The 27,653-nt window shown below is 39.2% G+C and overlaps 1 protein-coding gene across 1 annotated transcript in view; it reads left to right on the top strand.

The window, feature by feature from the left end:
• The window catches only part of FNDC3B (fibronectin type III domain containing 3B), a 208,998-nt gene that overhangs the window by 156,638 nt on the left and 24,707 nt on the right, over positions 1-27,653 (top strand). The window contains exons 15-23 of the mRNA XM_074912198.1: positions 2,948-3,086; positions 3,653-3,724; positions 4,224-4,342; positions 5,166-5,271; positions 6,996-7,168; positions 9,371-9,484; positions 11,626-11,775; positions 15,523-15,803; positions 23,113-23,325. Of these exons, the coding sequence (XP_074768299.1) occupies positions 2,948-3,086; positions 3,653-3,724; positions 4,224-4,342; positions 5,166-5,271; positions 6,996-7,168; positions 9,371-9,484; positions 11,626-11,775; positions 15,523-15,803; positions 23,113-23,325 (1,367 nt within the window). The remainder of the gene's footprint in view (positions 1-2,947; positions 3,087-3,652; positions 3,725-4,223; positions 4,343-5,165; positions 5,272-6,995; positions 7,169-9,370; positions 9,485-11,625; positions 11,776-15,522; positions 15,804-23,112; positions 23,326-27,653) is intronic.

Genomic DNA, 27,653 nt, shown 5'->3' with positions numbered 1-27,653 from the left:
TATACAGACCCTTTACTACCTCCAAAACTGAGTCATCAAATACAATTTACTTTATACTGTGACTGTAATCGATTAAATTGTTAGTTGTGTTTTTACTTTTGTCATGGGAGATGCTCATTGCTCAGGCTTTTTGAAACAATGGTTCTCAGTAGCATGTGCTGTCAGGTTATGAAGTTGTAAAAGTGTTGCTCAGAGCTTGAGGTTGGCTGCACTGCTCCCTAAAAACCTGATCCATGATCACAAACCCAATCTCACTTCTAACACAATGGAGAAAACACTGTGAGGAGCCCAGCAAGCACAGCTTCCTTCCCCAGCTCAGGGGCTTGTCTTCTCCTGACATGCAGAAATTGAAGCATTTCCATCTCGTAAGTACACGTGGCTGGTTTTGGAGCTGGTTTTTTAGCAAGTGTTGGTATCTCCTGCTCTGTGGGTGTTCCTAAATACACACCCCGCCCCCTAAGAGAGATGCTCTGAAGTCTCTTCACAAACTCAAAACTCAGTCATCTGCCTCGCTGTTACTGAAGCCATCAAGCACAACACAAGTGGAGGGTGCTGCTGTTGAGGAGACAATGTGGTTTTACCAGCCGGGCTGCGGCCGGGCTGTCCGGCCGGCGGGCTCAGGGAAGGCAGGAGCCGAGCACGACTCCACAAGATGGCGTTGGGCCGCGCCGTCCGAGCGCTGCCGTCCCTCTGGCCATGGCGAGGAGCTGTCTGTAAAGCCACCCACCCGCCGTGCTCCCGCGCTGCCAAACAGCAACGCTGTCTGGGAACAGCTTCGTGTCGTCTGGAAACAGCGCAGGGAGAGGAGGATGCCGTAGGTTTGTGTCGATTCAAAAACGTCTGCCTTTTGTAGGCCTTAGTATATATATTCAGGAGCAACAACAACAACAAAAAACCTTACTCAAAGACTCATTTAGATTTTTAAAAAAAACTTTGTGTATATTCCTTTGTGGGACAGAAGACCTTGTGAAGTTGCATGAAGAACTACTCAAAGTTGCTGCGGTGTCACTCGGAGATGATGCCTTTTAGTTTAGCATTGTAAAAGCTCCTGTGGCTATCTGAGGGAAAAGGATGGTTAGTGCTTCTCTGCAGCCCTGCTTTCAAATTAAACATGAATTTTACAAAACCAGGTTGATACCAGAGCAAATGTGTACCCTCACTGGCTACAACTCTGGATCTGATTCAGCACTGAGACATTCCCTCGTTGCCTGACGACTGGCATTAATTAGCTACAGAACTTGAGGAAGGATCCCCAAAACAATAAAACCAACCAACCAAACCAAACACAGACACCTGAGGATCACAGCAGTGTTTTAAAACTTGTGGTGGGGACTGTATGGCAAGTTCTAGGCTTGTCTTTGAACCTGCACAAAATGCAGTTATTTGGGATGCCTCCTTAATAATAAAGAATTAAGAGTGAAATTTAATTAATGCCAGACAGTATGTGCTTACAGAGGAGACAGCCTGCTAACATATTTGATGAAATAAAGGTTGGTTAATTAAAGTGACAGTGGTAGTGCAACACACTGTTGTAAAGGCATTTATTCAGTACTGAGTGAGGGTTTGGCACAGAAGGGCAAACGACACCAAACACAACAAGGTGCAGAAGTTTCATTCTCTGAAGTGTTTGACATGTCAGCATAGAAGGGAATCACCAATGGCTGTTCCTAGCGAGGTTCCATAAAAATCAGTGCTGTGTATACTATTTCATAATTTTACCAGTGACCCTGAAACAAAGTTTTATTTTTATTCCTACTAAGAGGATCAGAGACTCGAGGTTGGGGAAGCTGTGGCTCTAAAAAAGTGTTGAAGATCCTGCTTGAACGATCAATTTAATATGAATTTTCAGTTCTTCACAGGCTAGTGCAGCCTTTAGCTGTATACATAGGGGAAATGTATAAATGTTGCGTTATGTTTGTAGCTCACGCTGTTACTGGGATATTTGTCTAGCTCGTGTATCTGGTGTTCATGGCAAGATGGCTTAAACGGGAGAATAATTAGAGAATAATCAAAAGTTGTTACACAGGAATCAATAGTGGCATTAGTGGCTTATTTAAAGTGAGCGTATAGGCTAGAGAACCTCAATTACTTTTTTGGCCTTAAAAATTGCAAATCGTTTTCCTCAGACGCCTGTGATGAGGAGAGAAGTAGAACTGACTGCTCCTGAGAATAACAGAGCTTCCCAAGTGGAAAAGATCCTGCTAGCTTATGTGTCAATTAGCAACTGTAATACGTATTTTATTACTCACTTCCTTGGCAGCAGATCTCTGTCCCAGAGACTAGCACGAGTTAACGTGGCTATCGGCAGCCACAAAACATCGAACCGTTTGGGGTTTCTTGTGTGATCCTGATCTGCTCAGTCTCCCGGCCAGGTCCTCGTGTCTTCTCTTAGCTTAGCAACCTTCTCCCTGAAGTCAGCAGAAGGTGTTCTTGAGTAGAGGCGAAGGATTTGGCTGACAAGGTTTTCTTTGTGCACATCCTGCACATTTCAGCAGCTGTTGGTTACGCGTTTCTTGTTTGCGTGTTGTGCTACTCAAGGTTTTAATTGTGTGGTTACTGATACTCTGGATTAATCTCTTTTAAATAGCAGTTTGAAATACCTTCAAAACAAAAATAGCATGGTTATTGTCATCGTTTTTGTCTTTTATGGGTAAATAACTGCAAGTTGCCACGTGACTTTTAATTTTAAAAGGAAAAACAGTGGTGCCCTTATCTAAAACATGACATGATCTATTTATTGCTATTTCAGGGAGGGGGAAAATCAACGTGGTTTGTACAAAAACAGCGTGACAACCTAATATCTGTTATTAGAATCCCACACACTTGATTGGGATATGACATACTTTCCAGTTTAATGATATTTGTGCAGTTACTTAAAGAAGTCTCATGCAGAACTGTCAAAAAAGCTGTTACAGTAAACGATGGTTGACTTGTGGTTTTGTTTCAGCTGTTTGCTTCTAATGTGGAAGGAAAGAGTTCTCCCAGCGAAGTGTTGGTCTGTACAACAAGCCCAGACAGGCCCGGGCCTCCAACCAGACCCGTCATTAAGGGGCCGATAACATCTCATGGCTTTAGTGTAAAGTGGGGTAAGCGAGTTCAGTTGGTCATAGTAGAGCTTTTTTGGGTCATAATAAATTCAAATAAAAATTACGTAAATAGGTATTAGAACTTAGATTTTTCCATGCTGCTTCTCAGTCCAAACTTGAGTATGTTTGGAGAGCTTGAGAAATTAATTTTTAATATTTTAAAAGATGTGTAGAGGCTCTTTTGTTTTCAGAATTAAAGATGTTGCTTGTTTTTATTGACTAACTTCCACTTAAGTGCATCTTCAAGGCTTTTCACCTTCCATTTCACATCCCATTGCAGCATCATTCCAGCTGCTTCCTTTATTAATGGGGCAAGCCTCCATGCTGCACCTTTTTCAATGTTTTTGCCATACATTTTGTTCGTAGCATTGTTTGTCCAGCTGCCTTATTCTGACTCATGCTGAAAAGTACTGTCTGCTACCCACTTCTGCTCTAAATTCCTCGGTGTGGTTAGTATGGGGGAGTTTGTGGAGGAGAAGCAGCAGAATCAGAAACAAGTTCTGTAATCCTTTTGCTATATTTCACTCCTAATCTTGTTTTATTAACAACTTGCCTTATTTTTTTAGATCCTCCACAGGATAATGGTGGTTCAGAAATCCTAAAGTATCTATTAGAGATTTCTCAAGGAAGTCCAGAAGGTAAACTTGAAACAAGTTTTCTCCATTTCAATTCATTATGGCTACTATAAAGAAGTACTAAACCTTTGGACTCTTAACTAATGCTGCAGATATGATTGAAACTGAGTTACATACTGGCAGCCTTAAAACTTGCAGAGTTCCTGGGGCAGTTTGGGTTGGGTTTTGGGGAGGTTTTGTAATGTTTTAAAGTATGCTGCTCTTCTCTAAGACTGGTGGAATTTTAGGTTACAGGCTGAACCCACTGTTTAATTGTATATTTTTAATATGTTTTAGAAATATTTTAAAGTATATAACATATTTGTATATGTGTCTATTTATATGTATGTCTTTAAGCAGGAATGATATGGTAATATTAACCATAATTACTTTCCTGGAATATATCACTTGTCGAAGACCACATTAAGGTTTTTTTCTTTCTTCCTAGACACTAGCAAACTTCTTGCATTATACTTTTCTAAACTTGGATGTATATAACTTGGATATATATCTCCTTTTTTAGCAAATCAATGGGAAGTGGCATATAGTGGATCGGCTACAGAATATACCTGTACTCACTTGAAACCAGGCACTTTGTATAAACTCCGGGCATGCTGTATTAGCACTGGCGGACACAGTCAGGTAGGTATTATTTGACAATAAGTACTATTGGGTTTATATTTTTTCAGAGATTTATCTGCTATTTTTGGTGAAAGATTTGTTTTAAAGAGAAGTTGAATATTTTTCCTATAGCACAGTAAAGCTACACTGATTGCAGTTAATCTTATGTTGCAAGTTACTGAATTTTAGAAGTCTTCTATGTGTACCTGAGGGTTTTTTTTTTCAGGTAAACTGAAATTTAGTGAGAGAGTTTCCTGAAAACCAATCTGTAGGTGTTTATGCTAGAAATGACCATCGTGTTTATCTGATCTGGCCACTTGCTTGAGACAAGCCACAGACTCATGTACCTGAGCCTGCACTGACCAAAGCTGGTGAATGAAGATGCAGTAGGGGTAGTTTGTTGTAACAGTTAATTACATTTCTTGTGACTGAACTATTCTCTAAATTTTTGGGTTCCATTTTCAAGCCACTGATTCTTGTCATTCCCTTCTTTGATTTAAAATCATTTCAGTACCTACACTTTTATTCCTCCTACTTTGATTTTTATTTTTTTAATGATTGAGTACTTTAGGCCTTGATATTATTTTAGAAACATGGAAAATCAAAGAACTCTACAACATTAGCCTTCAAAGTTTCCTGTGCTACAGTTTTGAGTATGCTAATGAAAGAACTCTATTAATTGCATTTGTAACATGCTTGATAGCATCTCCTATCCATTATTGTTTATATAAATTTCTATTAACTGGTTGCAGAAAACAATTTCTTGTGCCGCTTTCTACTAATACCTCACTTTGTAGGCAGTAATTGTACCGGAGTGCTAACTTGAGCCCCTGTTCTCTTCCAGTGTTCTGAAAGTTTACCTGTCCGTACGCTAAGTGTTGCACCAGGTCACTGCCGGCCACCAAGAGTTTTGGGGAAGCCGAAGCACAAAGAAGTACAGCTACAATGGGGTAAGCCAGTGGAGCACCTCGCTGATGAATAGCTTTGATCTTCATGACTACTCGCTGAACTTGCCTTAGCTTTCATTTCTGTTGCTAGGCTTTGTGAAAAGTTAGTGTGTTCTGTTCACTGGGAAGTACAAAGCAAAGTCCAGTGAAATCTGTGCAGGTCAGAAGTGCAACTTCTCATTGACTCTTCTGGCTCTGTATTAGATTTCTGAACTTAGCTGTCTTCTAGCTGTCCCTTAGGCTTGGTACTGTGCTCTCATTTTTGTTTTAGGACCTATTTCTATGTGAGGACTATAAAGTATCAGCTATATAAGAATATTTATCCTTCTATTGTAAAGCCACCATGCGATCCAAGATCTTTTTTATTCCTTTACAATATTGACTTAACAGAAGTGTTTTGCCACTTCTAATATAGGACTTTTCTCAGAAATTTGAGTCAGAACACGTTGAGGATTTTGGGTGGCATTTAAACCTTGATACACAGTTTAGGGCACACAGTTCATTGGACACCTGTGATTTGATGAAGAACTTGGACCATGGACATAACACTAAACTGTCAAAAAATGCACATTTTTCAGAATGCAAGGTATATGCTAGTATCCAATATTTTTTTTTTCTTTACTATGATAATCTTGCAACATCCAAGATTTTTTGTGGCATCATTAAATAAGCTACATTCTAGAGCACTACCATTTCTAACTGACAAATATGTCTCAGCACCAGTATAAAAATTCACCTGTGCATCCAAGTTACCATGTTGCATCCTGTAGGACTGTACCCCTTATGGTAGAGCACTGCTTTTCAGAACCCCAGGCAGGTTGTTTCTGTGGTACTGGCTTGTAATATAACATGCAAATATTATCAAATATGTTATTTTCATGGCGAAAAAATATGCCTACAACTAAACAGATACAAGCACAGAAAACATTATTTCCCAAAAAGCTGGTATTTCAAGTGAAGTGCAGGGTTCAGATCATTGTGCAGACATTTAGAATCTCATAAATGTTAGCAGTGTGACTAATAAAGTTCGAGGATGGCAGTTATTCATACTTTTATTGGGTGTTAATGAGGCTTTGTCAGAAATTCCATGTATAAGTAGTAGTTTTGGAGCGTACATGACCCACCTCAGCCTGTGTCCAACCATAGCCAGCAGCCAAGACTGGGTCAGACAGCCATCATGTGCCTCCTGATTTCTCTTTGTCCCAGAAAGGATGTGTTCAGCATTAGTCCCATTCTTTGTGCAGCTTTCTATACCTTTTCTCCTGTCTCAACAATTTTTTTGCACACAATAGCACCTTTGATATTGGGGGAAAGAAGCAGAGTAGCTTTTTTTCATCCTCAGAAGAGGATGGTAGCTACTGTGTTCTGCTTAAAAATTAGCTGGGCACCTCCTGGCATCAAACACAGCTTCCCAGGGTGACAGATCATTGCCCTGGGGGTGCTGCTGCTCTTGCCTGTGACGATTTGACCTGGTAGATGTTAAGGGTGATGAGTAGTGTTACTCATTTGCTTTAAATATGTCAATCATGTACATAGATGAGATATTGCAAGTAAGGCATCTATCGAAGAGGAAAATCATTGTTGGTAGTGTGTGTGTACAAATGTATGTATAGATATACACACACACACATATATATATATACACACTCTGTAGTACGTGAGGTAAAAAATTAATCTTCCTGGCATATGTCCTTAAGTTATTCATGAATTATATGATTTCTTTCTAGATGTCCCTCCATCAGAAAGTGGCTGTCCCGTCTCGGAGTACAGTGTGGAAATGACAGAACCTGAAGAAGTTGTTTCTGAAGTGTATCACGGGCCTGATCTGGAGTGCACTGTCAGCAATCTTCTTCCTGGAGCAACGTATCGGTTCCGAGTGAGAGCTCTGAACGATGGCGGGGTACGTGCAGCCTGCCGGAGCGTGCTTTGGCTTTGCCCTCGTTGGGGGTGGGACTGTGTCTGAGATGGGCCATCCTGGAAAGGGATTCTGTTAGTGCTGGTGATCAGAAAGGTGAAGGGGAGGAGGGCAAAAGAAAATAAAGTGAGCAATGGTTTAAGGAACTTGTAAGGAAGTGCCTTAAAGTTTGAGCCTGGTACTCTTAAAAGGAGATTCTGGGTACTAACATGATTTCACTGGCCAAAATCAGCTGCACCAAAATGTGCAGAAGCCCTGCTAGCAGTCATATCTGCTTACAAGGACGAATCTATTTATTCTCCTTCCCCTGCATTCCTTCTTTTTGCTTTAAACCTTAACTGTGTAAAAGACTGAAATTACACTCAAGTATTGAAGTATTTTGAAGAAAGCTTGCTTTCTTGATGATATTTTTTTGTTTTAATTTAAAAAAAAAATACATGGTTTGTAGATTTGATGATTTTTTTGTTGTTGTTGTTATATGATTTCCTTGGAAGATGTACCTTCCCAAATACATCAGAAATTCTATCTGATGTCCACAGAGATCTGTTGAAAAATCTTGTTGATTCAGTGAGGTTTGAGTTGGTTCTGCTTGCCTTTGTGAGAGCATCTTTCCAAGGGTTTTTTATGTCCCAGCACCAGGACATGCATACTAATGTGTTTTTTCCCAGGAAATCTTGATGACAAACATAGCACAAAGGTTTAAAGTTATTCACTTACAGGGCGAAGTTCTGTTTAGACTTAACTTAGGTATTAGAAAAATATGCAAGACTGTCAAACTGTTTTGTCTTTAAAATATCCACTATTTTATTTTTGTGAGAAATAAATTAAATACACATGGAGAGATTGGATTTGCTTGCTGGAATGAAAGCCATTGCCTACCTGGTAGCTTTCAATATATGATGCCTTGCTTCCCCCCCCCCCCCCGCCCCTCTTATTTTCTATTTTTCTTCTTTTTGTTTCTTTTTCTGGCAAAACAGTGTTTAAAGTTGCAAAGCATTTCTATTCCCACCCTTTGTTAAATGAGGGGTCTGGTTTTGGTTTGGGTCTTGTTTTGTTTTTTTTTTTTACCAGATGCAAAATGAGGGAGGATGTTCTTTACCAGATGTAAACACCTTTCTTCCTCCCATTCAGTAAAGAAAATAGCAGAAGTCAGTAAATGAGATGTATTTTTTTTTAAGTGCGCATTCTTTGTAATTCAAACAAAGCAATCATTATTAGCCTTTCTCAATACCACAGATACTGACACATGTCTGTTGAGAGGTTTTCTGGGGTTCATAGTTTCAGTGCTGTTCAGCCTTTGTAGTGGCTCTTTTTTTTTTTCATCCTTGTTAGTATTGCATTCCAAAATAAGTAAATATCAGTTCTTTTCCTCTAATTGCTTCCAGAGAAGTTCCTTTGTTCTGAGAACAATTTCTACTTAGCTTGGGGATGTACTGAACAAACTTCATTATCCCACTCAAGATGCCTCAGGAAGGCTGTTTCCACTGTTATCTCTCTCCTGTCCTCACACTGCTGGCTGAAGCCAGTTTTCCAGACTCTTGAAAATAGTCTTTTCTTTTGCTAATATGCATTTAAATTATTCTCCTACCAGGGGCTCAAAAGTTGTCTGAGCAGTTGCTCGCAGGCAGCTAAGCCGTACGCAGCGTGTGTGCAGCATGCCCCTGCACATTGAGCCCAGACTGGCGATCCTTCACATGCAGTCCATTTATAATTAACATAACAGACATTTTTTATAAAAGAAGCTGGATTTGGACTCCCAATATGTGCTTTACTGTTGTTGTGCTCCTTATATCTGCGAGAAGCCAGTTATGCTGGGCTATGGCACAGACACACAAACACATAACTTTAAGGTAAGGTAGAGGGACACAAACTGTTCCTCAGTTACTCTGTTGTCGAGTGCACATCCTCACTCTTGGGTAAACTGGAGGTGGCTTACGCTTTCGTGGGCACTCACCACTGCACAGGAGGGTGTACGTGCTGTCTGCTCGTACCTGAGCTTACCTCGCGTTTTAACTCCACAATAATTTACCTGGTCTCGTACTGAACTCTGGTATTTGGTGCCAAGTGTGTCTTTGAGAAAGTTTATTGCATTGAAATAGTGTATGTGCTGTTCTTGGAAAGCCTTTGAGGAATATGAGATGGGTGTGTGCTTATATATTAATATACAGACACCTTGTTCCCCTCTAGTACGGGCCGTATTCAGAAGCTACAGAAGTCACCACAGCAGCAGGACCGCCCGGGCAGTGCAGAGCACCTTCCCTCTCCTTTCTGTCCAACACACGTGTACTTGTAAGCTGGGAGGTAAGTCAGGTGCCCTGACTGTTTAATTTCCATCTTGCTTATCCAAACTAATATGGTCGTGACAAAACTTGAAAGCAAGCCTGAAAAAAAACAACAAACCCTTTTCAAAACTTGAAAGCTATTCACTGGTTTGGAACTTTTTTTTTGTGCAAGAAAACCATATGCAGAAACTCTTCTATTGTAGAAAATTATCTTCTCTACTTTTCCATTTTAAAAAATGCATAAAGTGATCATGAGTCATCCGGATCAGGATTCAGACATGAGACCTCCTACACTGGCGTCAGATGATAGAGCACTGGTCGGGTAGAAGTGCTCTCTGCAGGCTTTTAGCATGTCAGCGTGTCCTGGGGTAGAATTGTGAAGGCAAATATTTGATTTTGGCTGAAGCTGGAGTCTCCGGTATGAAATGAACTCTGCACAGATGCTTACGATGTAGTATTTTTTCCTCAAAAATTGTTTGTCTCTTCCCCAAATATTTACTTTGATTTGTGTGTGTTCCGTCTCCATTCTCTGGGATCTTAGATATTGGACTCTTAAAATAAGTCTTTACTGAAATGCTGAGGGGTTGATTGGTGTCATTAAAAAAAAAAAAAGTTATGTAACTAAGGCAGAAAGGAAAGGATGTTGTCATAAATAACATTGCGATATGGAGCAGTGAGGCTGTAGTTCTGCCATGGACTTTCTTTGAAAAAACCTAACAGCCTTTCCAGCCCTGCGTCTGTTGGGTCCCTCTACAAAAGGATGCCTCTGTTGAGAAAGAAGTTATTAATGTTCCCAAGATGCTCAAATAAAGTGATTGTGCTAACAACATATCTAGATACAATTGTCATCTGAGTCAAAATTTATAAGGAAACAGGTGTACTTGGTGCAGTTTGGGGGTTTTTGTTATTATTTCTTGCAGCACTGATTGATGCTAAGCTAGAAGTTGCACTAAACTTTTAAATGTTACCTTCTAAATAAGTGTACAGATGGACATTTGCTCTCCCAAACCATGAGCCAATGCAGCACTATTTTCTGGTGGGCTCTGTATTTATATGCAGGATATTTTTGTTTATTCTAGCTAAAAATGAAGCTGTGGAAGGAGTACTGTGGTTTGCAATGGTTATGTTTTCTTAAAAAGTCTATCGGTTTTTGTCTGATATGAATATAAAGGAAAAATAGCGGAGGACTGTGGAGGGTTTTTTTTTGTCTGGCTAGACAGCTCACTGTGTGGTTCCTACTATGTCTTTTTTACACATTGTTTTAAAACACTGGCTTAGCAATTCTGAATGCTCCTACTAAAATAGCTGGAAGCTCAGAGACAGAGCTAGAGAAGCCCTGTGGTGGCCTTTGTGGCATGCAGCGATGGATCCTTTTACTGGAAATTACACCTTGCGTGTCATAATCAAAAAGTCTTTGTTGTATCCTAGACCACACTTCTGCATGTGGAGCAGCGATGCCCCGAGCTGCTTCACTCCACATAGTACAACTCTAGGTAGTTCTGGTAACAACACAAAATACTTGGTTTTGGGAACTGTGACGTTATGCCTGCACTAGCTCACGTCCAGCAAATTCAGGTATTTATTCTGTGTTCCCCTAAACTTTGGGATGATAAAGGGATTGTTGAGGACACATGGATCCCATGGGAGTCTTTTTGTGGATGTTAATGTACCCAGGTCCTCACTCCCATGTCCCATACTGGGACCATTACCTTGATGGGTGACTTTCACTGAAAACCTCAGACAAGCTCCTCGCTTGTTGCGGTGGTTGTTCTTTCAGTAACAGAGCTGTGTTTTGATCACTCTACTAGACTGCACTAGATTGATGCTTTCTTGTGTTCAGCACGGGTGTGCTTCTGCCAAGGCAGCGGAGAGACAATTTATTCCTGAGTGTCCTGATGAAAAGCAAAGTAGCTACGTATACTTTCTCATTACTCTGAATTTCTATCAGGTAATTTTTGTGCAGAATTGGCCTGTTTTAGTAACCTATTAGGGAACACTAATTCAGCGCGTTTCCATTTGCAGCAGTAATGGTGTATTAATTTAAAAATAAGAGTGGTTTGTGGGGTTTTTCCCCATTATTCCTTTATTCTTTACCCAGTGAAACACAGAGATCTGAAGTGTGCGTTTCTGAATTGAACCACATAAATATTTGTGTTGCAGAGTCCTGAATGTTCTGGCGCTGACATCTCTGAATACAGATTAGAGTGGGGAGAAGATGAGGAATCTCTACAACTTGCATATAATGGCACAGATACTTGTTTTGAAATAAGTGAATTGTCAGCGGCAGCCCATTACTGCTGTAGGCTACAGGTATGGAAGCTATGAGATTTTGCATGCACTGCAATCCAAAATGTAAAGAAAGTTTCATTCCACTGTGGTTTTGTTTTTATCATTAGCCACTATGAAGTTATGTGCTCTGTAAGTCAGAAGGAATGTATGTTTATTTTAAATAATGCAGACTGTTGCCATATAACTGAACGGTTTAGATTCTGCATAATTCAAAGTGATAAACAAGGGAGTTGGTATAACTTCTAGCGCTGAAAAATTGCTCTCATGTATTGTGTGGTTTATTTTCCGTGAATAATGCTTTTAACAGCCACTTTGCCCTCTGATATTGAAACAAAATGATGATGTGTTAGACAATTTCCACAAAAATTAATTTTTTCTTGATAATGAGATATAAATAACATCTACCTCCCAAATGGATGTTGAAGATTCCCTTAGCTTAAATAATAAACTCCAGCATCTGTTTCATTTCTCAAGTAAAGCAAGCCGGTTTAGTAGATTCCTATGTATATAGGAAATGGTAGCGGCCAGAAAGTGAGTCCTCATCTTTACCATTTTGTCTCTTAGATTTGTGAGGTTGGATCTCATATAGAGTCTCTGTATGATTTCTTTCTCTCCTATTATTTTCAATAGAAAGTAACAGTTAAAATATATTTCTTACATATATATGAAAATAAAAATACATCACTCTTTCCCCTTTATGGCCACTGAAAAGTAAATGGAAGGTTGGGTAGGAGTGAAGTAAAAATATTTTTGCCCACCATACTCTTCCGCAAGATTTATTTGTATGTGAAGACAGAATACCACCAGTAAATCTGGCAAAAGTTCATGTACCCACCCAGCTGGCAGTGTGTGGACCACCCAGGGTCACTCCTTTGATCAAGGACAGCATGCTTCTGTCGAGTGTTTCCTTCTTAAGGTTTTTTTTTTTTTTAAAACAGGACATTGAATATTATTTTTTTTTAAACAAAGTAGCTTTCGAGCAGCTGGCCAGTAGCCAAGGAGCTGGGGCCCCACACCTCTGAGTACACTCAACTGTGTTTTCTGACTTGGTCGTAGCTGGCCAAATACCTTGTACTGGCACTATTGGGGAAGGCGAATTGAAAGAGCATGTGTGAGTGGCTTAGAAGTGTGAGCCAAAAAGTGCCTCTTGTTTGCACAGGAGGGGAAGCCTTTGGCATCGGCTGGGCAGGGAGGAGACCATGAGACCACTGCTGCGGTGAGCGGCAGGGAGCTCAAGGAGGTTTTAATGTTAAAAATGGAAACAGCCAGCTGTATAGCATCTTTGATTTTGAGTGGGCATTTATTTTAAACTACCTGACAGAAAAATGTTACAATCTACTCAGTTTTTAACACGGCCAATATAATTTAAATCATAGGCAGAAGTTAAACGAAATGCACAACAGCACTAAAACACTTCATTGAATCCATCAGTGACCCATGCTTTACTTCGTAGAGGTCTTCATCCTCTAGATCTGATCTGTATTGTGTGGAGAAGAATTTGTGATAACTGGAACATTTAAACAACTACAAAGGAAAAAAGAACAAAGCAGACAAAGAAGGAAGGTTAAATGGTTTCAGAAATTTTAGTGGGTTTTTTTAAATGAAAAGAAGAATAGCTGGTTTTCTTACCTGTTAGCAACTTGAACAGAAAAATTGTTCTTTTGCTTTTTAAAAATAAAAGATTCCCCAAACCACATTTACTCTGCTTTCTAATAAATACACAGTTTTGCTATCTCAATCTACAGTAACTCAATAAAAACAGAGAATTGAGGAATCAAGCATATATAACTGCAGGGCAGACAATTTGTCTTTATTGTTGCTCAGCGTTTTTCCTGTAATGAATATTCCTGAAAACGAATGTGGCTTCTGCAAAGGGAAATAATTGTGTCATTGGCGGTGGGGGCGGGGAGGCTTAAGTGTCTAGGAAGCAAAGAAGAATGAAATTCCCATCAGTTTTGATGATGAGATTGTCCAGTAAAGCAGTTAAAAGCACCACTGTAAATAAGTGGCTTGGAGCAAGATACAGATTGCCAAACACTAGTTTAGAGGCAATACAAATAATATCATTGGCAGCCCACGAAACAAGGCTCGAGGAGCGCTTCACTAAATAGAAGATGTCCCTGGAGCAGGATTTGTTTTGAAGGGCTTTTTAAAGGCTGACAAATCTAACTTTATTATCTCTTTCTTCAATTGAACTAAACGCCTCCTGGAAAAACAGAACACGGCTTTGTGTTTGTATTATGCATAGCAGAAATAAGTTATTCACTACAGTTAAGCATAGATAAGAAATCAAACGGTTGTTTGACATGTCCTTTCCTTGCCATCATAGTCCTACTGGCAACATTGTAAATTCAGTTTTTCTAGTTAATTGTAATCTGGTGGGAGACTCTGGGCTCACTTTTCAAAGTGCAGAGGAAATGTGTATGGTGAATGATGCTGGGCAATGTCAAAACACGCTTTTGAAGGCGTGGACCTCCTGTAGCTCAGCCTGTAGATAATATGCTATGGTAAGTTCTCCATGTACCTTGTGGGGTAGTGCTGGGCTGTTCAGGAGGAACCCAGGTAGCAGATCAAGGGAAGGGGGCATTGCCCGTTACGTGCCATTCATGAGAACTTCCAGGCAGAAGTTGAAATAGAGATGTTCAGATGAGGTATTAAGGAAACAGTTATCACTGTGCAGACAATGCAGGGTTGTGCCAGCGGTCCAGAGGGGCTGTGCTCCATCCTCAGAATTTCTCAACACCCAACTGGACAAAAGCCTGGGCAACCTGCTGTGTATTCAGTTCTGATCCTGATTGGAGTAGCAGGTTGGTCTAGATGTGTCCCAAGGTTCCTTCCAGCCTGCCTGGTTCTGTGGACATGTGCACAGGAACTTATAATAATCCTGAGGAGATAATATTAGTCATTTCCTAGGCCATTCCAGTGCAACATGTACAGCATTTGACTGAACATCAGCTGATAAAAAACAGGTCTGTACAATTTGTGCAGCGTTGAGCTTGCAAAGACAACAGCCTCTGTAATTAATGAGCAGAAGTGGACCAGAGTTTGAAACTTGGTTTCCACTGTGATCCTAGATATATGAGTCAAGATGAGAAGCTTGATAATTGGTTGCTCTCCTCTCTTGTGGAAAATATTGAGCTATGTGCTTTGGTGGTGGTTTCCTGGTGATTTGTGACTTCTGGGGAAATCTGAGTCATAGATTTAAAACCATGCTGAGTTCCTATATTCTAATTTCAGAAACTTTTTAGCATGAAATTACCTATTCATTCTCTGAGGTAGGAACCAGTGAAGCCCTCAGCAAGCCAAATGCCCCTTATGTCTAGGGGTACTCTGCTTGCATAAAGCTTCTGATGTTGCACTCTGCGGTGTACTGAGGATTTTATAGAGGGCAGCTCAACAATTCCAGGTAGCCAATTTGCTGAGCAATGTGGCATCACTCATCACTGACAGTGTAACTGTGACATTTTCCTTTACTAAACAAAGTTTGCTGCTGATAAAAAGGTTACTGTTAAGTTTGATTAAATAGCTATTAGGGAAAAAGAGAAATATTCTCCAGTTTATCTGAGAGATACTCCTGAGTAACAAAGGAAGATATTAATTGCTTTAGTGTAGGTAGAGGATATGAGTCATGCTTTAGAGAATGAGCCAGCGGTACATATCCTCTGAAGAATCCATGCAACTCTTCCAGGCTGCACAGTTCGTTATTATGAACTCGATAGACATGTGAAGGAGCATTTACCCTGTAAAAATATTTATTTTAATGCACAGGCTATTAACCAGGCAGGAGCTGGACCCTACAGCGACCTGGTAACCTGCAGAATCCCTGCGTCTGTGCCTGATGCAGTCTCTACCCTCTCTGTGCTGGAGGATGAGCTTGTGGATGCCCATCAGCTCTCGCCCTCTGTGTGCCTTGTACTGAACTGGGAAGAACCATGCAATAACGGAGCTGAGATTACATCATACAACATTGACCTGGGTGACATCAGCATTCCAGTAGGAAATGTCACAAGTTACGTTATCGATGATTTGCTTCCAGAAACCTCATATCGGTGAGTACTATTTTTCTGATGTGGTACAGAGCACTCAGGATGAGATCACACAGCTTAATTTTACATAGGGAAATGTTTATGGCATGTAGACAGAGTTAAAAAAAAAAAAAAAAAAACAAAAAAACCAAAAACAACCAACCCCCAAATAACCCACAACACCACAAACAACTAACCTAGGGAGCATAGAAATCTGAAATAACTCCTTTATGGAATGACTTGCAGTAGTTTGTGTTTAAATACTGCTTACTCTACCCCTTTTTCCTCTCCTTGCATTATCTCTGATATCTCCTTTTTAATTTGCTCTACTAAGGTAGGGTTACGCTGGTAGGTAAGTAAATTTAAAAAATGAGAAATAACTAAAATTACCATGCAACAGCTCCAGTACTGTTCCAGGGATTTATATTATTAACTGTATTGATCCCTGCGAGGGGATAGCAATTTGCACGCAATGAACTTTTATTTGTATAGCTACAGCTATTTTTTGTTTCTAGCATATGGAGATTAATTAAAAGATAATCTGAGTTTAAAAACAATTTCTTTCTATTGCTTCAGAGTCTAAATGTCCAAGTGGCATTGCCAAAATGGTATTATTATTTAATGCTCAGGCTTATCTGTTTTTTCCCTAATTGCTAATTAAAAAAAAAAAAAAAGGTTCCATGCAGACAATGAATAGCAATACAGCAGAAGATGTGACAAAAGAATTCTATTTTAAGTACTCTTCTAATAAAAACTGAAATCTGATTGCAGAGTTGTAAAATTAGACACGGCACAGACTCTCTGTAAGGTCTTCTTTTTTTCTTTGTATTCAAGGTCACAATCCTACAGGTCTTGTAGAGTAGAAATGAAAAGTTTGTTTATCCCATTTTATCATGTATCCAAAAAAGATAATTTCTTGTAGCAAATATACAAGTATGTATACTAGAAGTTACTTAAAGCGAGGAACATAGCTTGCTGCAGTGCCTAGTACAGTGGTTCCCGATCTTTGCTTAGAATATCTAGGTTTTAAAACTGTGTAATAAAAAATAAAGATCTAGATTTATTTAAAATAATTATATTTATATTCCTCTGGCAATCTGAAAAAAGAAGGCAAAATAAGAATTCGGTGATCCAGAACCCCTCTGATCACATTGCCCCATATAAATCCAGGAAATGTGACTACATTGCCACTGTCTCCAGTTCTTCAGTGACTCGTGATGCTGTTGATCCTTTTTTGACAAAGGCAGTAATAAGTATAAGCTTTTTCTTGTCTTCTGTGTTTAAGATCCTAGTTTTGTGGTCATTTTAAGCTAGCACTGGCAAAGGGAGCCTCCTCTTCCTTATGTTGTCCCCTCTTTTGTGCCAGAAAAGTGCTGTCGCACCATTCCAGACTGGGAAAGTGAGTCTTGTTGAAAACTGACCGTATGTTTTCCCTTTAAATGGGTACAGAGGAACTAAGCTAGTTCAAGGTGTTTGTGACAGTACTGCACATGAGTGAAGCTTCACAAGGGTTTGAGCCAGTTCAGGTTGCTGTTCTCTGTTGCTGCTTCTGACCGCCCTCCATCTCCAGGTTCTCCCACATTTCTCACTCTCTGCCTTGTGTCAGTGCTGGTGCTTATGTGATCTTACTCTAAACCAGACCAGCAAACCCAACTATAATGGAAGGCTAATCAAAAACCTGATAAAACTAATAATTTTAAGAGGTTTTTTGACTGACTACCCAGCTGTAGAACTGCATCATCTTTGGACAGTCCCATAGTCTTGGTTTCTCTTCATATGCTCAGTCAAGAGTCAAAATAGCTTTGAGCAACACAGTCAAGACAGCCAGAATGGGCCATCGAAATTCTTCACTGAAGTCTTCATTCTTCAGTCTCTTTTTTAGTTGGTTCTTTGTTGCCTACAGTTTCCTCTGGGGAAATGTCCTTGTCTTTAAAGCCTGGAAATTGAGATACGGAATGAAAGGGCGGGCAGGACATGACTCTTTATAATCGTGCTGCAGTCTTGTCTGTGAAGCTCTTACTCCTGCTGCCATGAAAAGTGTTTGTTACATTGAGATCACACTGGATTTTTTTTTTTTCCTTCTTATTTGATTACTTTGTAAAAAGCACCATATTAAACCACGTATTTTTAGTCAGGGATTCTGCTTGTCTCTGATCCAAATGAAAAGGCTAAAGCACAAGCACTAACTGTAACTGTTCTAAATATTGTTGTAAGACCAAGTTCCTACCAAAAAAAAAAAAAATTGTGAAGAGCACAAACCAGTGGATGACTAATCAAAAGTAATAATACATGAAAGCTCTTTTCTTTAACAAAACAAGAGAAAGAAACCCCCAAAACTTGCATCTCATGCCTGTCAGGGAGGACAAGTGACTGCAGTCGAATTGCAAAAGCACTTAATCTATAGTTTGAAGTATTTTTCTGCTAATAAAAATAGACATGTCAAAGTGTTTTTGCTATCGATCGTTAAGTCTTTCATTGATATTTTTTCTTCAGGCCTATCTTGACACCTGTCTTTCATCATGGAACATCTGGTCCCTGATAAATGTATCCATAGGAAACATGTTTATCAAGCTGTATGCTAAAATGTTGGTGGGGTTTTGCCCTCTCTGTTCTAATCAGTAGAGTGTTTCAGAACATCACTGATCTCATTCTCTAAATTTGTTCACCAGTTTCTTCTTTTCATGTCAACATTGTTTAACTGAACTAGCTCTCTTCTCTCTCTTGTTTATTCCCTGCTGTGTTTAAAAGCAGTGAACGTGTTTTCTTCTAGGCCTTGTTTTTCCTAGACTAAACAAGCCAAACGCTACTGGTTTTGAGACTCTGAACTCTCTTGCCAAAGTTTTAGCAGAATTTGAAGTAAATCAGCAAAGAGCTTATATGTTTTAGTTGCATTGGAATTTCACTGTCTGTGTTTTTCTTTGTGGGAACTCAAAATTGAGAGCAAATCTTGGCAGTTATGAATCTATCAAGTTCAAAAATTGGAAAGGAACACTGTTTTGCGTAGCGGTGTGATTCTAACAGCATGTCTGTGTGTGTCCACCCCGTTGGACTTGTTAGCTTAGGTCTGTCATTGCTCCGCAGCTTCCAGCTTCTGTGTGGGAATGGCCATACACGAGCAACTCAAGTACACACCGACCAAACTCCAGGCTCTTTGTGGAGGTCAGCTCAAAGCTGACAAGTATGATAATTTCTGTGTCTTAGTAGCAAGCCCCACCAGCATGCCACAAGAGGGATTTGCATCCCAGAATACATTCAGGGCAGGAGGAACTGGGGCATGCCTCTGCCATGCTGCTAATGGCCAGAGTAGGGCTGATTTCAAGAGGACTTCTCCAATGTCAGACACAGACCAGCACTCCTCTTGTAAAAAGCAGATGCTTTGCCAAAGCACTATGTAAACATCCTTGCTGGTGAGCAGCTGCAGAAATATCTCAGAGTTCTGCAGTCTTTCTATTTTATTGACATAGCCATGAAACTCTGGAAGCTCTGACTATAAGGTAATAATACTTGGACTGGTTTTCTGTGAACTGATGTAACTAGAAGTGACTTAATAAATATTCCACAATAAATAAGTATTCAACAGTAATAGAAATATTAATTTTGTGTTACACTCTGTTCCCAAACTTCATTCAACACTTTCCATAGTGAATTGTGCTGTGCTGTTGAGATACTTCACTGCAGAACAACTTCTGATTTTTAAGAATGCTGGTTTTCTTCTGAAGTTACATAGTTTATAGAAAGATACAGGAGCCTTATTAAATTTCAAAAGCAACACAATTTTAATTTGGTTTAAGAATAAAAATTCTAGACATTTTAAATTTCTGAACTGTATTGAGGAAAAGATTTTTCCAAGATGGAAAGAAGAATGCACATGGATGCTCAGGTTAACAGTGCAGAAGTGGGTTATAAAACCGAATTTATGCTTCAGAGTATGAAACAAAGTCTTGTTCCAGCCCCAGAAGAGTGCAGTCTGAGTGAGGACCTGTGGAGCTGGCTTGTCCCGGGGGCTGTGTATGGTGGTGATGATGGTAGTGGAGCGTGCTGCTTTTCCTCCCTTTCAAAGTCCATGGTATTTTAACTCCTACAGGTTTCCACAGGCGTGTGTATTGTCACTAGTGGTATTCCACTTATGGGAACTAGCGAATCAAACTCTTCTCATGTCAGAGTCTAAGATTAATTCAAAAGTTGATTTTTCGGTTTGTTGGAGTACTATACAAATGATTTTGTGACCAATCTGAAAATAGCATCCTGTTTAGTGTGTTTATTTTCCTGGGTCAAGAATCTTGTAAGATTGAATGGTCTGTTAAAGATCTTTTAATGCTTTCTAAATTTGCCTAGTCTGATCTATTTTTTTCCTAAATGTTTAAAAGATGCGGTGGGAAAATGTTAGAATGAATACAAATATTGGTCTAGGGTCTGCAGAATTAGGTACTATCCCTAAATATAGCCTTTACATTCTCAAAAAACTTACTTTCAAACTGTGATTGTCAGATTTTGAAACCACCTTTCCAAGATGGTGTTTGGGGTATTTTAACTTAGAAAATGCCATGTGCCCAGAAAACCAAAACTAGTTGTTTGTGTGTGTCTGAGAAAGCTCAGGACTTGGGAGTGATAATGGAGTTTTAATTCTTTTTACAAGGAGTTTTATGGTGGTTTAATCAGCAGAAAAAGGGTAGCCACATCCAGCCATGTTAGAGTCAAATAGACGAATTCTTGCTTTCCCAGCATCAGCCTCCATCTGGAAAGGTGTCTGTCTCTATATTAAGGCTTAAGAGCTTCCATCAGTCTTACTGTGCTCCAAAGTCAGTTGTGGTAGGGGCTGTGCGTATTTGTGGGTGTTGGAGGTGGGAGCAAGAACACCATGCAGCAGATGAAAGAGGGAAGAGGAACACATTTTTACCTTGTGCAAACACCTGGCAAAGGGAAGACAAGTAAATGCAGATGTGTGTTCATGCACATACCTAAAAAGCACATCTACCAGCTTCTGCTTAAGAAATGTGATATGATATTTGAGAGAGATTAATTTCAATCACTGCTTGTTTTCAAGTGTGGTGGCGGCTATTTGGAAATGAGTTAAAGTTACCAAAGCTTGAGGACAGGAGAGGCTTTGGTGTTTCTGGGACTTTGGATAATACAAACTAAAAGAAAATAAAAAAGGCTGTGTGCTCTAGAGTGTGTTTCTGTAATCAATCTACAAAACAGTAGTAACATTTTGTAATGCGGCTGTTACTATTTATGTGCATGTGCTAATGAATAGCTTGCCAGAATTCAGTGAAAATTCAGGCAGTTTTCACTTTTTTTTTTTTTTTTAAACTGGAAAGACTATTAAATATTTATGTAATGACTTTTCAATCTGAAGCAAACCAATAAGATAATATAAAATAAAATCAATGCCTATATTAATTACACTTCTTAAGATACTGGAGAAGCCTTTTGTTCTTTTTATGTCAAATGCTTGTATGAGGCAGTTGAGGAGGAGCTTCCTACTGGAACTTTCAACCTGCCATCCACCATTTTGTAGGAAGAGGATGAAATCACTATCGTATGGTGTTGTGAGGTGGCCAGGATGCATTTCCTGAAACTAAAAGGAAGGTTAAAAGGAAAATGCAGCTCCATGCCAAGCAATACTTCACCCTTGTTAATGCCTAGGTCAATAAGCAAAGGTTTAACCACACATTTACACATGACTGTGTAAACACGGTGCATTATTACAGTGTACAATTACTTCAGCTGCCTAATCAGTAGATAAAACTCTATTATTCTGCAATATGTTTATTAATCATTTAACCCTTTTTGTTCTTGAAACTACAGAAAATATGAATTTGAGGCATTTTTTTAATGGGGAATATTGTTCTCTGGATGATTTTTCCGCATCCCTTTAACTCTACCTAATCTTTTTCTAATGGTAGAACTGAAAACTTGCTGTTCAAAGAAAAGTAATTTTTCATATGTTATTTATATGAATTTACATCACTTTATGTACTTCACTCAAAATAAAGCTATGCCAACCAAAGACAGTTCCATTTTTATCTTCTGCTTTCTCTGAAGCAGGCGGTCATAGGGGTATACCAGGTTCTGCTCTTCTCCCTTCTACCCCTACCACCTTCCCCCGGGACTTCTGGCTTCTTGGTGGCTGATAGTTTTGAGAAGAACCAATGCTTCTTGTAGAGAGTCTTTTCCCATGAGAAAATGCTAGGCTGCTCTGCACAGGATTTCCAAAGTAAATGGCATCTGTCCAGCCATCTGAACTGGGCTGAACTATCTTAAAAAAAAATAATTAGTTTGCCCATCCTGTTTTCTCTTATTTTCACTTTGATTTAACAAACTTCAGAAACTTTCAGGCTCGTCTGTACCAATATTTCTATTCACACAGGCCTCAAAGCTCTTTCGAAATGCATATTTCACATCTTTGTTATGATGTTGTTGTTGGTACCATAGTAAAAGACTCTTCACTTATTCTCATTGTGCAAATTACTAAACAGAGGTGCAGACAGATAAGAGAGTGACAAAGCAGAAGCCAGGAGACATTATCTTAAAGAAACAGAATTTAGAAGACTGGCTTAGTCTTAAGAGTATTCCCAAATTAGAACTTCTATGGCTACGTAGGTGGTCTGCTTTACTTTTAAATGTCCTTGATGTGCTTCAAATGGATCAAGAGCTTTTGTGCATCATGTGAGACTGACTTCAGTCCAACTCTCATTTGATCTAATAGATAGTTCACTGATGGTTAATATTTCCACAGTTTGTCTAAGACATGTAGAAAGTTTGTGGATTTAACCTTTTTGGTTAGCTCTTCCCAGTAGAGTTTCATGTACTTAAATATCGTGCTTTGTGAGATGCTGCACACACTGAAATAATACTGTTCTTTGGTCTTCAGAGATATTTACCACCATGAAGATGGGTTTCAAGGCAGTGACACCAATGCTTTCATTTAATAATTTCACCTAAATTAGTCCGTGACTTTTATTAGACAACCGCAACACACTTCTTCGTTTTATTTATTCGTAGTTACACACTGCATGTTTTCCAGGTTGCACTTTATCTGTGCTGCTGTCACTTGTTCGTGTGGTGAAAGGGACTGCCATCAGGTTCTGAGATTGCTTTTCCAAATCTTCCCCCCTCTGCTTTACTCTGTTTCTTGATACCTTCACTGCAGCTCTGATAATATAAACTTCATTTTGCCAAAGCAAAGCCCTGGTAGCTGGAAGCGGGCCCTGTCTTACTGACAGAACAGTCAGGTCCAGAAGGCTGTTTCGTTTCGTGAGACTTTTTTTATACCAAGAACCTTGTGAAAGCACTTTATTTAACAGTTAACCTTTTTTGTTGTTCATTTTAGGATCAGGATCCAGGCTGTCAATGAAATTGGAGCTGGACCATTTAGCCACTTTATTAAAGCAAAAACCAGGCCGTTACCACCCTTACCTCCTCGGATAGAGTGTGCTGCAGCAGGTCCTCAGAGCCTGAAGCTGAAATGGGGAGACAGCAGTTCCAAGCTTCATGCTGCCGATGACATGGTCTATATCTTGCAGATAGAAGACAGAAATAAAAGGTAAGAGATATGAATCTTGTGTTAATGAAAATGAATTCTGGTTCATCATAATGCAGTTGTGAAACACAGTAAGAAAAAAATGTTGTTTTCCTTATCACTTCATACCTACAAATATCTACAAAATATTGTTTTAATAGTGATTCTGCGCCTGTAGTCTAACCGAGCAAATTATGTTATAAAGCTGTTAAAGTTGTTACAGAACCACTGAAATCAGTGCTGTACTGTTGAAATTTTAGCGAAACCTTGGCCCTCTGCCAATAAAACATAATACCAAATTTCAGGGTCATAGTGCTTTACCCTTCAGAATATACAAAACAAAGATATTGCACGCAACGTACTGTGTGTATTAGTTAAAAAAAAAAATGTTTATGGAATCAGATGTCTAGGAAAGGCAAAACTGAGCGGAACAAGGGGTTTTGGGCAACCTGAAGGTCAGGATTTTACAGCTGTAATATTTTGGAGCATTAGAAAATATGAACTTGGCATCAGCTAGTAGTTACACAATAATTATGAAATAAAGATGCAAAAGAGCTCATCTGCCATGTTTCGCTTCCCTAAAATTTTCTTCAAAGCCATGAGAGCTTTCAGTGTGCAAGAAATGAACATTAAACAGTCAGTGCTCACCAAAAAGTATTTTCCCGTGCAAACCTTCTATGGGAAGATTTGATAATGTAGCTCCAAAGTTGTGATGAGATATAATAAAAAAAGGGAAGGAAAGAAAGATAATATGTGAATATTGCCTAGCAGTCTGAGCTCTTTAATGAATAAATTATCATAGAAGGCTCATAATTTACTAAGAAACAGCTCAACTAGTTTAATTAGGTAAAATAACTGACGTATCAAGTAGATAATCCTTAGAGACCTTCAGTACAAGATCATAATTTGGTCTAAATTAGCATGATTCCTTTAATTTAAATAGAGCTGTGTTGAGTTTATGCCAGCTGAAGTTCTGGCCCAAAAGCTCTAATTGTAAGTAATAAAACCACCATGAATAATGCCTAAATACCTCCCAGTATCTCAACTGTACTGATGCAGAGAGGGTACATGCTCCTCTGTATTAATACTGAGAGGTGTCCAATGAATATAAATGCCCATTTGAAAGTCTGACTGATAAAAACAGTTCCGTCAGAGTGCAATGGTGCTTGGCAGGAGCCCATCACCTGCAGCAGCATGTGATCAAGTCAGCTCTAAAGAAACATCCAGCAGGCTGCTTTTGTTTGCTTTCATGTAGCACTGCAGGTAGGATGGTGAAGAACTAAATTGTTTTAAACCTGTTTTTATGTTGGAGAAAATAGTAAGTTTCCTTTTAAGAATAAAATACATTATGTTACCTGGCAGCAGAGAAGGAAAGCTTTTTCCCCTTTGCTTGTGCACAAGGGTTTAGCATCATCCTTTGCCTTTTGAACAAACTTCTCCCACTGCAAATGGTCTCTTAAAAGATGTTAATTAGCAGGAAATTTAACTTGTTACTCTACTAGGTTTTCTTAGCTTTAAATTTGGCTTATAATCCACATGAGCTCCCAGAGATGCAGAGAAACTACTCATGTACGTTGTACTGTCTCCTACTGCTTGATCAGAGTCCTTGCGTGAAGTGGCTTCCTTTGGCAGTTGGGATTGTAGCAACTAGTTCAGATAATACCTGAAATGAGCCACAGCCCTGAACCCTCTGCTGATGAAGTGCCAAGGGGGGCATGACAGAGGAGTAAAATGGGTGCTCTGTTGTCTGTGTCAGGTGCTGTGCTTGAGAACCGTTGGAGCTGGCAGGTCATGGTAATATCTATTTATTTGTTCCTTATCTGACAGTCCCTTTTTGACCCCATCGCGTGTATCGATCACAATGAGAGATGTTCCTGAAAGGAGACAGCGGTGAAGTTTTGTACATTCGGGGGAGCTATTATTCCTAATGAGCAGAGGATGACAGCCCACACATGAATTGGTGGAAAGAGCAGTTAGTTACAGAGATAGGAGTCCTCTCACATCATTCTCATAAAACAAACCCCATCGTAACTGAGGGGTTACTCAGTCATGTGTATGCTTGTGAAAAATATTAGAATACGGGTTTTTTGAGCATCACTGGCCTCTTTAATAGTGTGGTGCTGTAACAGACTAATGCAGGTAAACTGTGGACATCTAATGTAATAATTAAATGCTAGTCTCTGCTGAAAAATAACACTGAATAAATGATCTAGAAGGATGTTTTTGAGCCTTTCTGTGGTTTGAAAGGGTTGTAAGAAGGTTCTGTGGTGTCCCCTCTGTTTAGAGAGGAGATAACACCTAACTCTGGGGAAGAGGCTGTGGCATGAACAGGGGTAACTTAGAATTGACCTCTCATATCCTGAGTCTTATGGAAGATATTGTTACTTATCGCCTTCTCTGAACATCTGAAATTACTTTTATCAGCTTTATACTGAAATCCCTCAACTAAGTATTATAGTTTTCTCTTCTTTGGTGAATCTGGGCATGAAGTTTGCTTATTGCTTACTGATGAGGTTAAAATAGGAGTTAGTTTTAAAATGCCATTGAAACATCTCCACAAGCAGCAATACAAAGATGAACGAATTCTTTTTAAAAAAGAAAATTGTCAGCAAGTCAGATTCTGACCCTGATAGCTTTAATGGCCTTTTTGTAAAGATTCAGCTTCAGTTTTATGCAGTGATAGTCAGCCAGTGCTCTTGAATGTGTCTTGGTCATTAAGGTTTGTTTTTAACTTCTCCATGCTGTAATGAGGTATAACAGGCCAGTTGTTGGAGACTAAATGTTTCATTGATTGCAAGACCTGTGAAACAAAATACTTGGAAATCTCCTGACACTGATTAATGTAGGGGCTTGAAAAGGTGTGCACATCAGAGATGTACCTGCTTTAGCTCTCATTTGCTCTTCAGTGTGACATTTAGGAAGATCAAATTAGCATCTCTTGTCCTTTCAATTATGTGTAGCATTAAGTGGAAATGAAGAAAAATCTGTTTCTAGAAAGCACAGTACATGGGAACGCTAGCTGAGAGTAGTTGACCTTTATGTAAAGAGGACTATAAAATTTCTTTCTTTTTTAAATAAACTATCGGTTGTGACTTCATTTCCTAACTCTAGTAATGTCAAAAAAAATCATGTTTATCAAGTTACACTATCTTCCAGAATACTGTGGATTTTTTCCTCTCCAAATGAAACAAACAAACCGAATTGTTGCGATGCTTTTGATTTTTTTCCTGTACTAGTAATTAGTCTTTAGTTGTTCCGACAACTAATTGTACCTCTCGGTGTCTTAAAACACTTGTAATATCCGTCTGAAAGCGAGAATTAGCAAGTACATTATTAGTGGGTCATTTGTCAGTTGCCTGTGTTTCTTTTAGATGAATACACATTGCGATTGAGATGAATTCTGTGATTTCCGTGTACATATGAAAGTAAAAACATATATAGTTATATTTTAAGGGAGAATCATCGGTAAGGTTGGCTAAGAAGCAACCTAAACATATTCTTTAAAAATATTGATGAAGGATCATTGACAATTCTTAGTAATTTTGCTTTTATAAATGAATGGTAAGGGATGGTGTTTCCTGGCATTCTAATTGCTGTTGTTATCATTATTTACTGAATAAATGAGTTACGACCCCGTATCACTGGGTAAACAGTAGTAGTGTTTCCCTTTCATATCATATGAAAGATTAGTTATGAGGGTCTTAAACTGTTCTAAAATACTTTGCTAAACTATACGTGCTTGCCATTTAAGGAGATATTAGTCTTTAATACGAATGAAAAAATGATCACAAAATAGAACTTGGCTAAGGACTGTAAATATTAATTGGGCGCAGTCATTGTGCACACAGTTTTTCTGGTTAGGACAGGGTTGTCCCAAAGGCCATAGCCATACATCAATATAGTCCTGGAAACTTCAAGGGAGAAATAACATTGGTAACCAAATGACATAATCCCTTGAATTGATTTCTTCTTCTTGGAGAATTTTACCTTAACTTGACCATTTATTTCAGGAGGCATCACCCCTCGCATTCCTTGTCCCAGGAGTGCCTGTTATCATGGTGCAGGAAGCAGAGGACATCTGAGCTGTAAGCTTGGTAGACTCTCAGCTGCCTTTCAGTGGCTCAGGTTGTCTGTCCTCGCTCCCGTTTGCTAGCTTGTGATCAGAGCCTGAATATGAATATGGTATCCAGGGGAGATGTGTTGTCCCATCCATTTCAGTGCCTGCTAACCCAGATGTTAGTGATGCTCCTGGTAATACTGTCTTTTTCAATTGTGTGGTAAGCTTTTCGCTGCTTATAGAAAGTCTATAAGAAAGATAGGAAAATATATTGGAAAATACTGACGTAAATTTT

This window comes from Athene noctua, chromosome 8 (genome assembly GCF_965140245.1).
Source record: "Athene noctua chromosome 8, bAthNoc1.hap1.1, whole genome shotgun sequence".
Taxonomy (NCBI): Eukaryota; Metazoa; Chordata; class Aves; order Strigiformes; family Strigidae; genus Athene; species Athene noctua.
The sequence above is the reverse complement of the archived record's forward strand: the minus strand, read 5'-3'. Positions and strand labels throughout refer to the sequence as shown.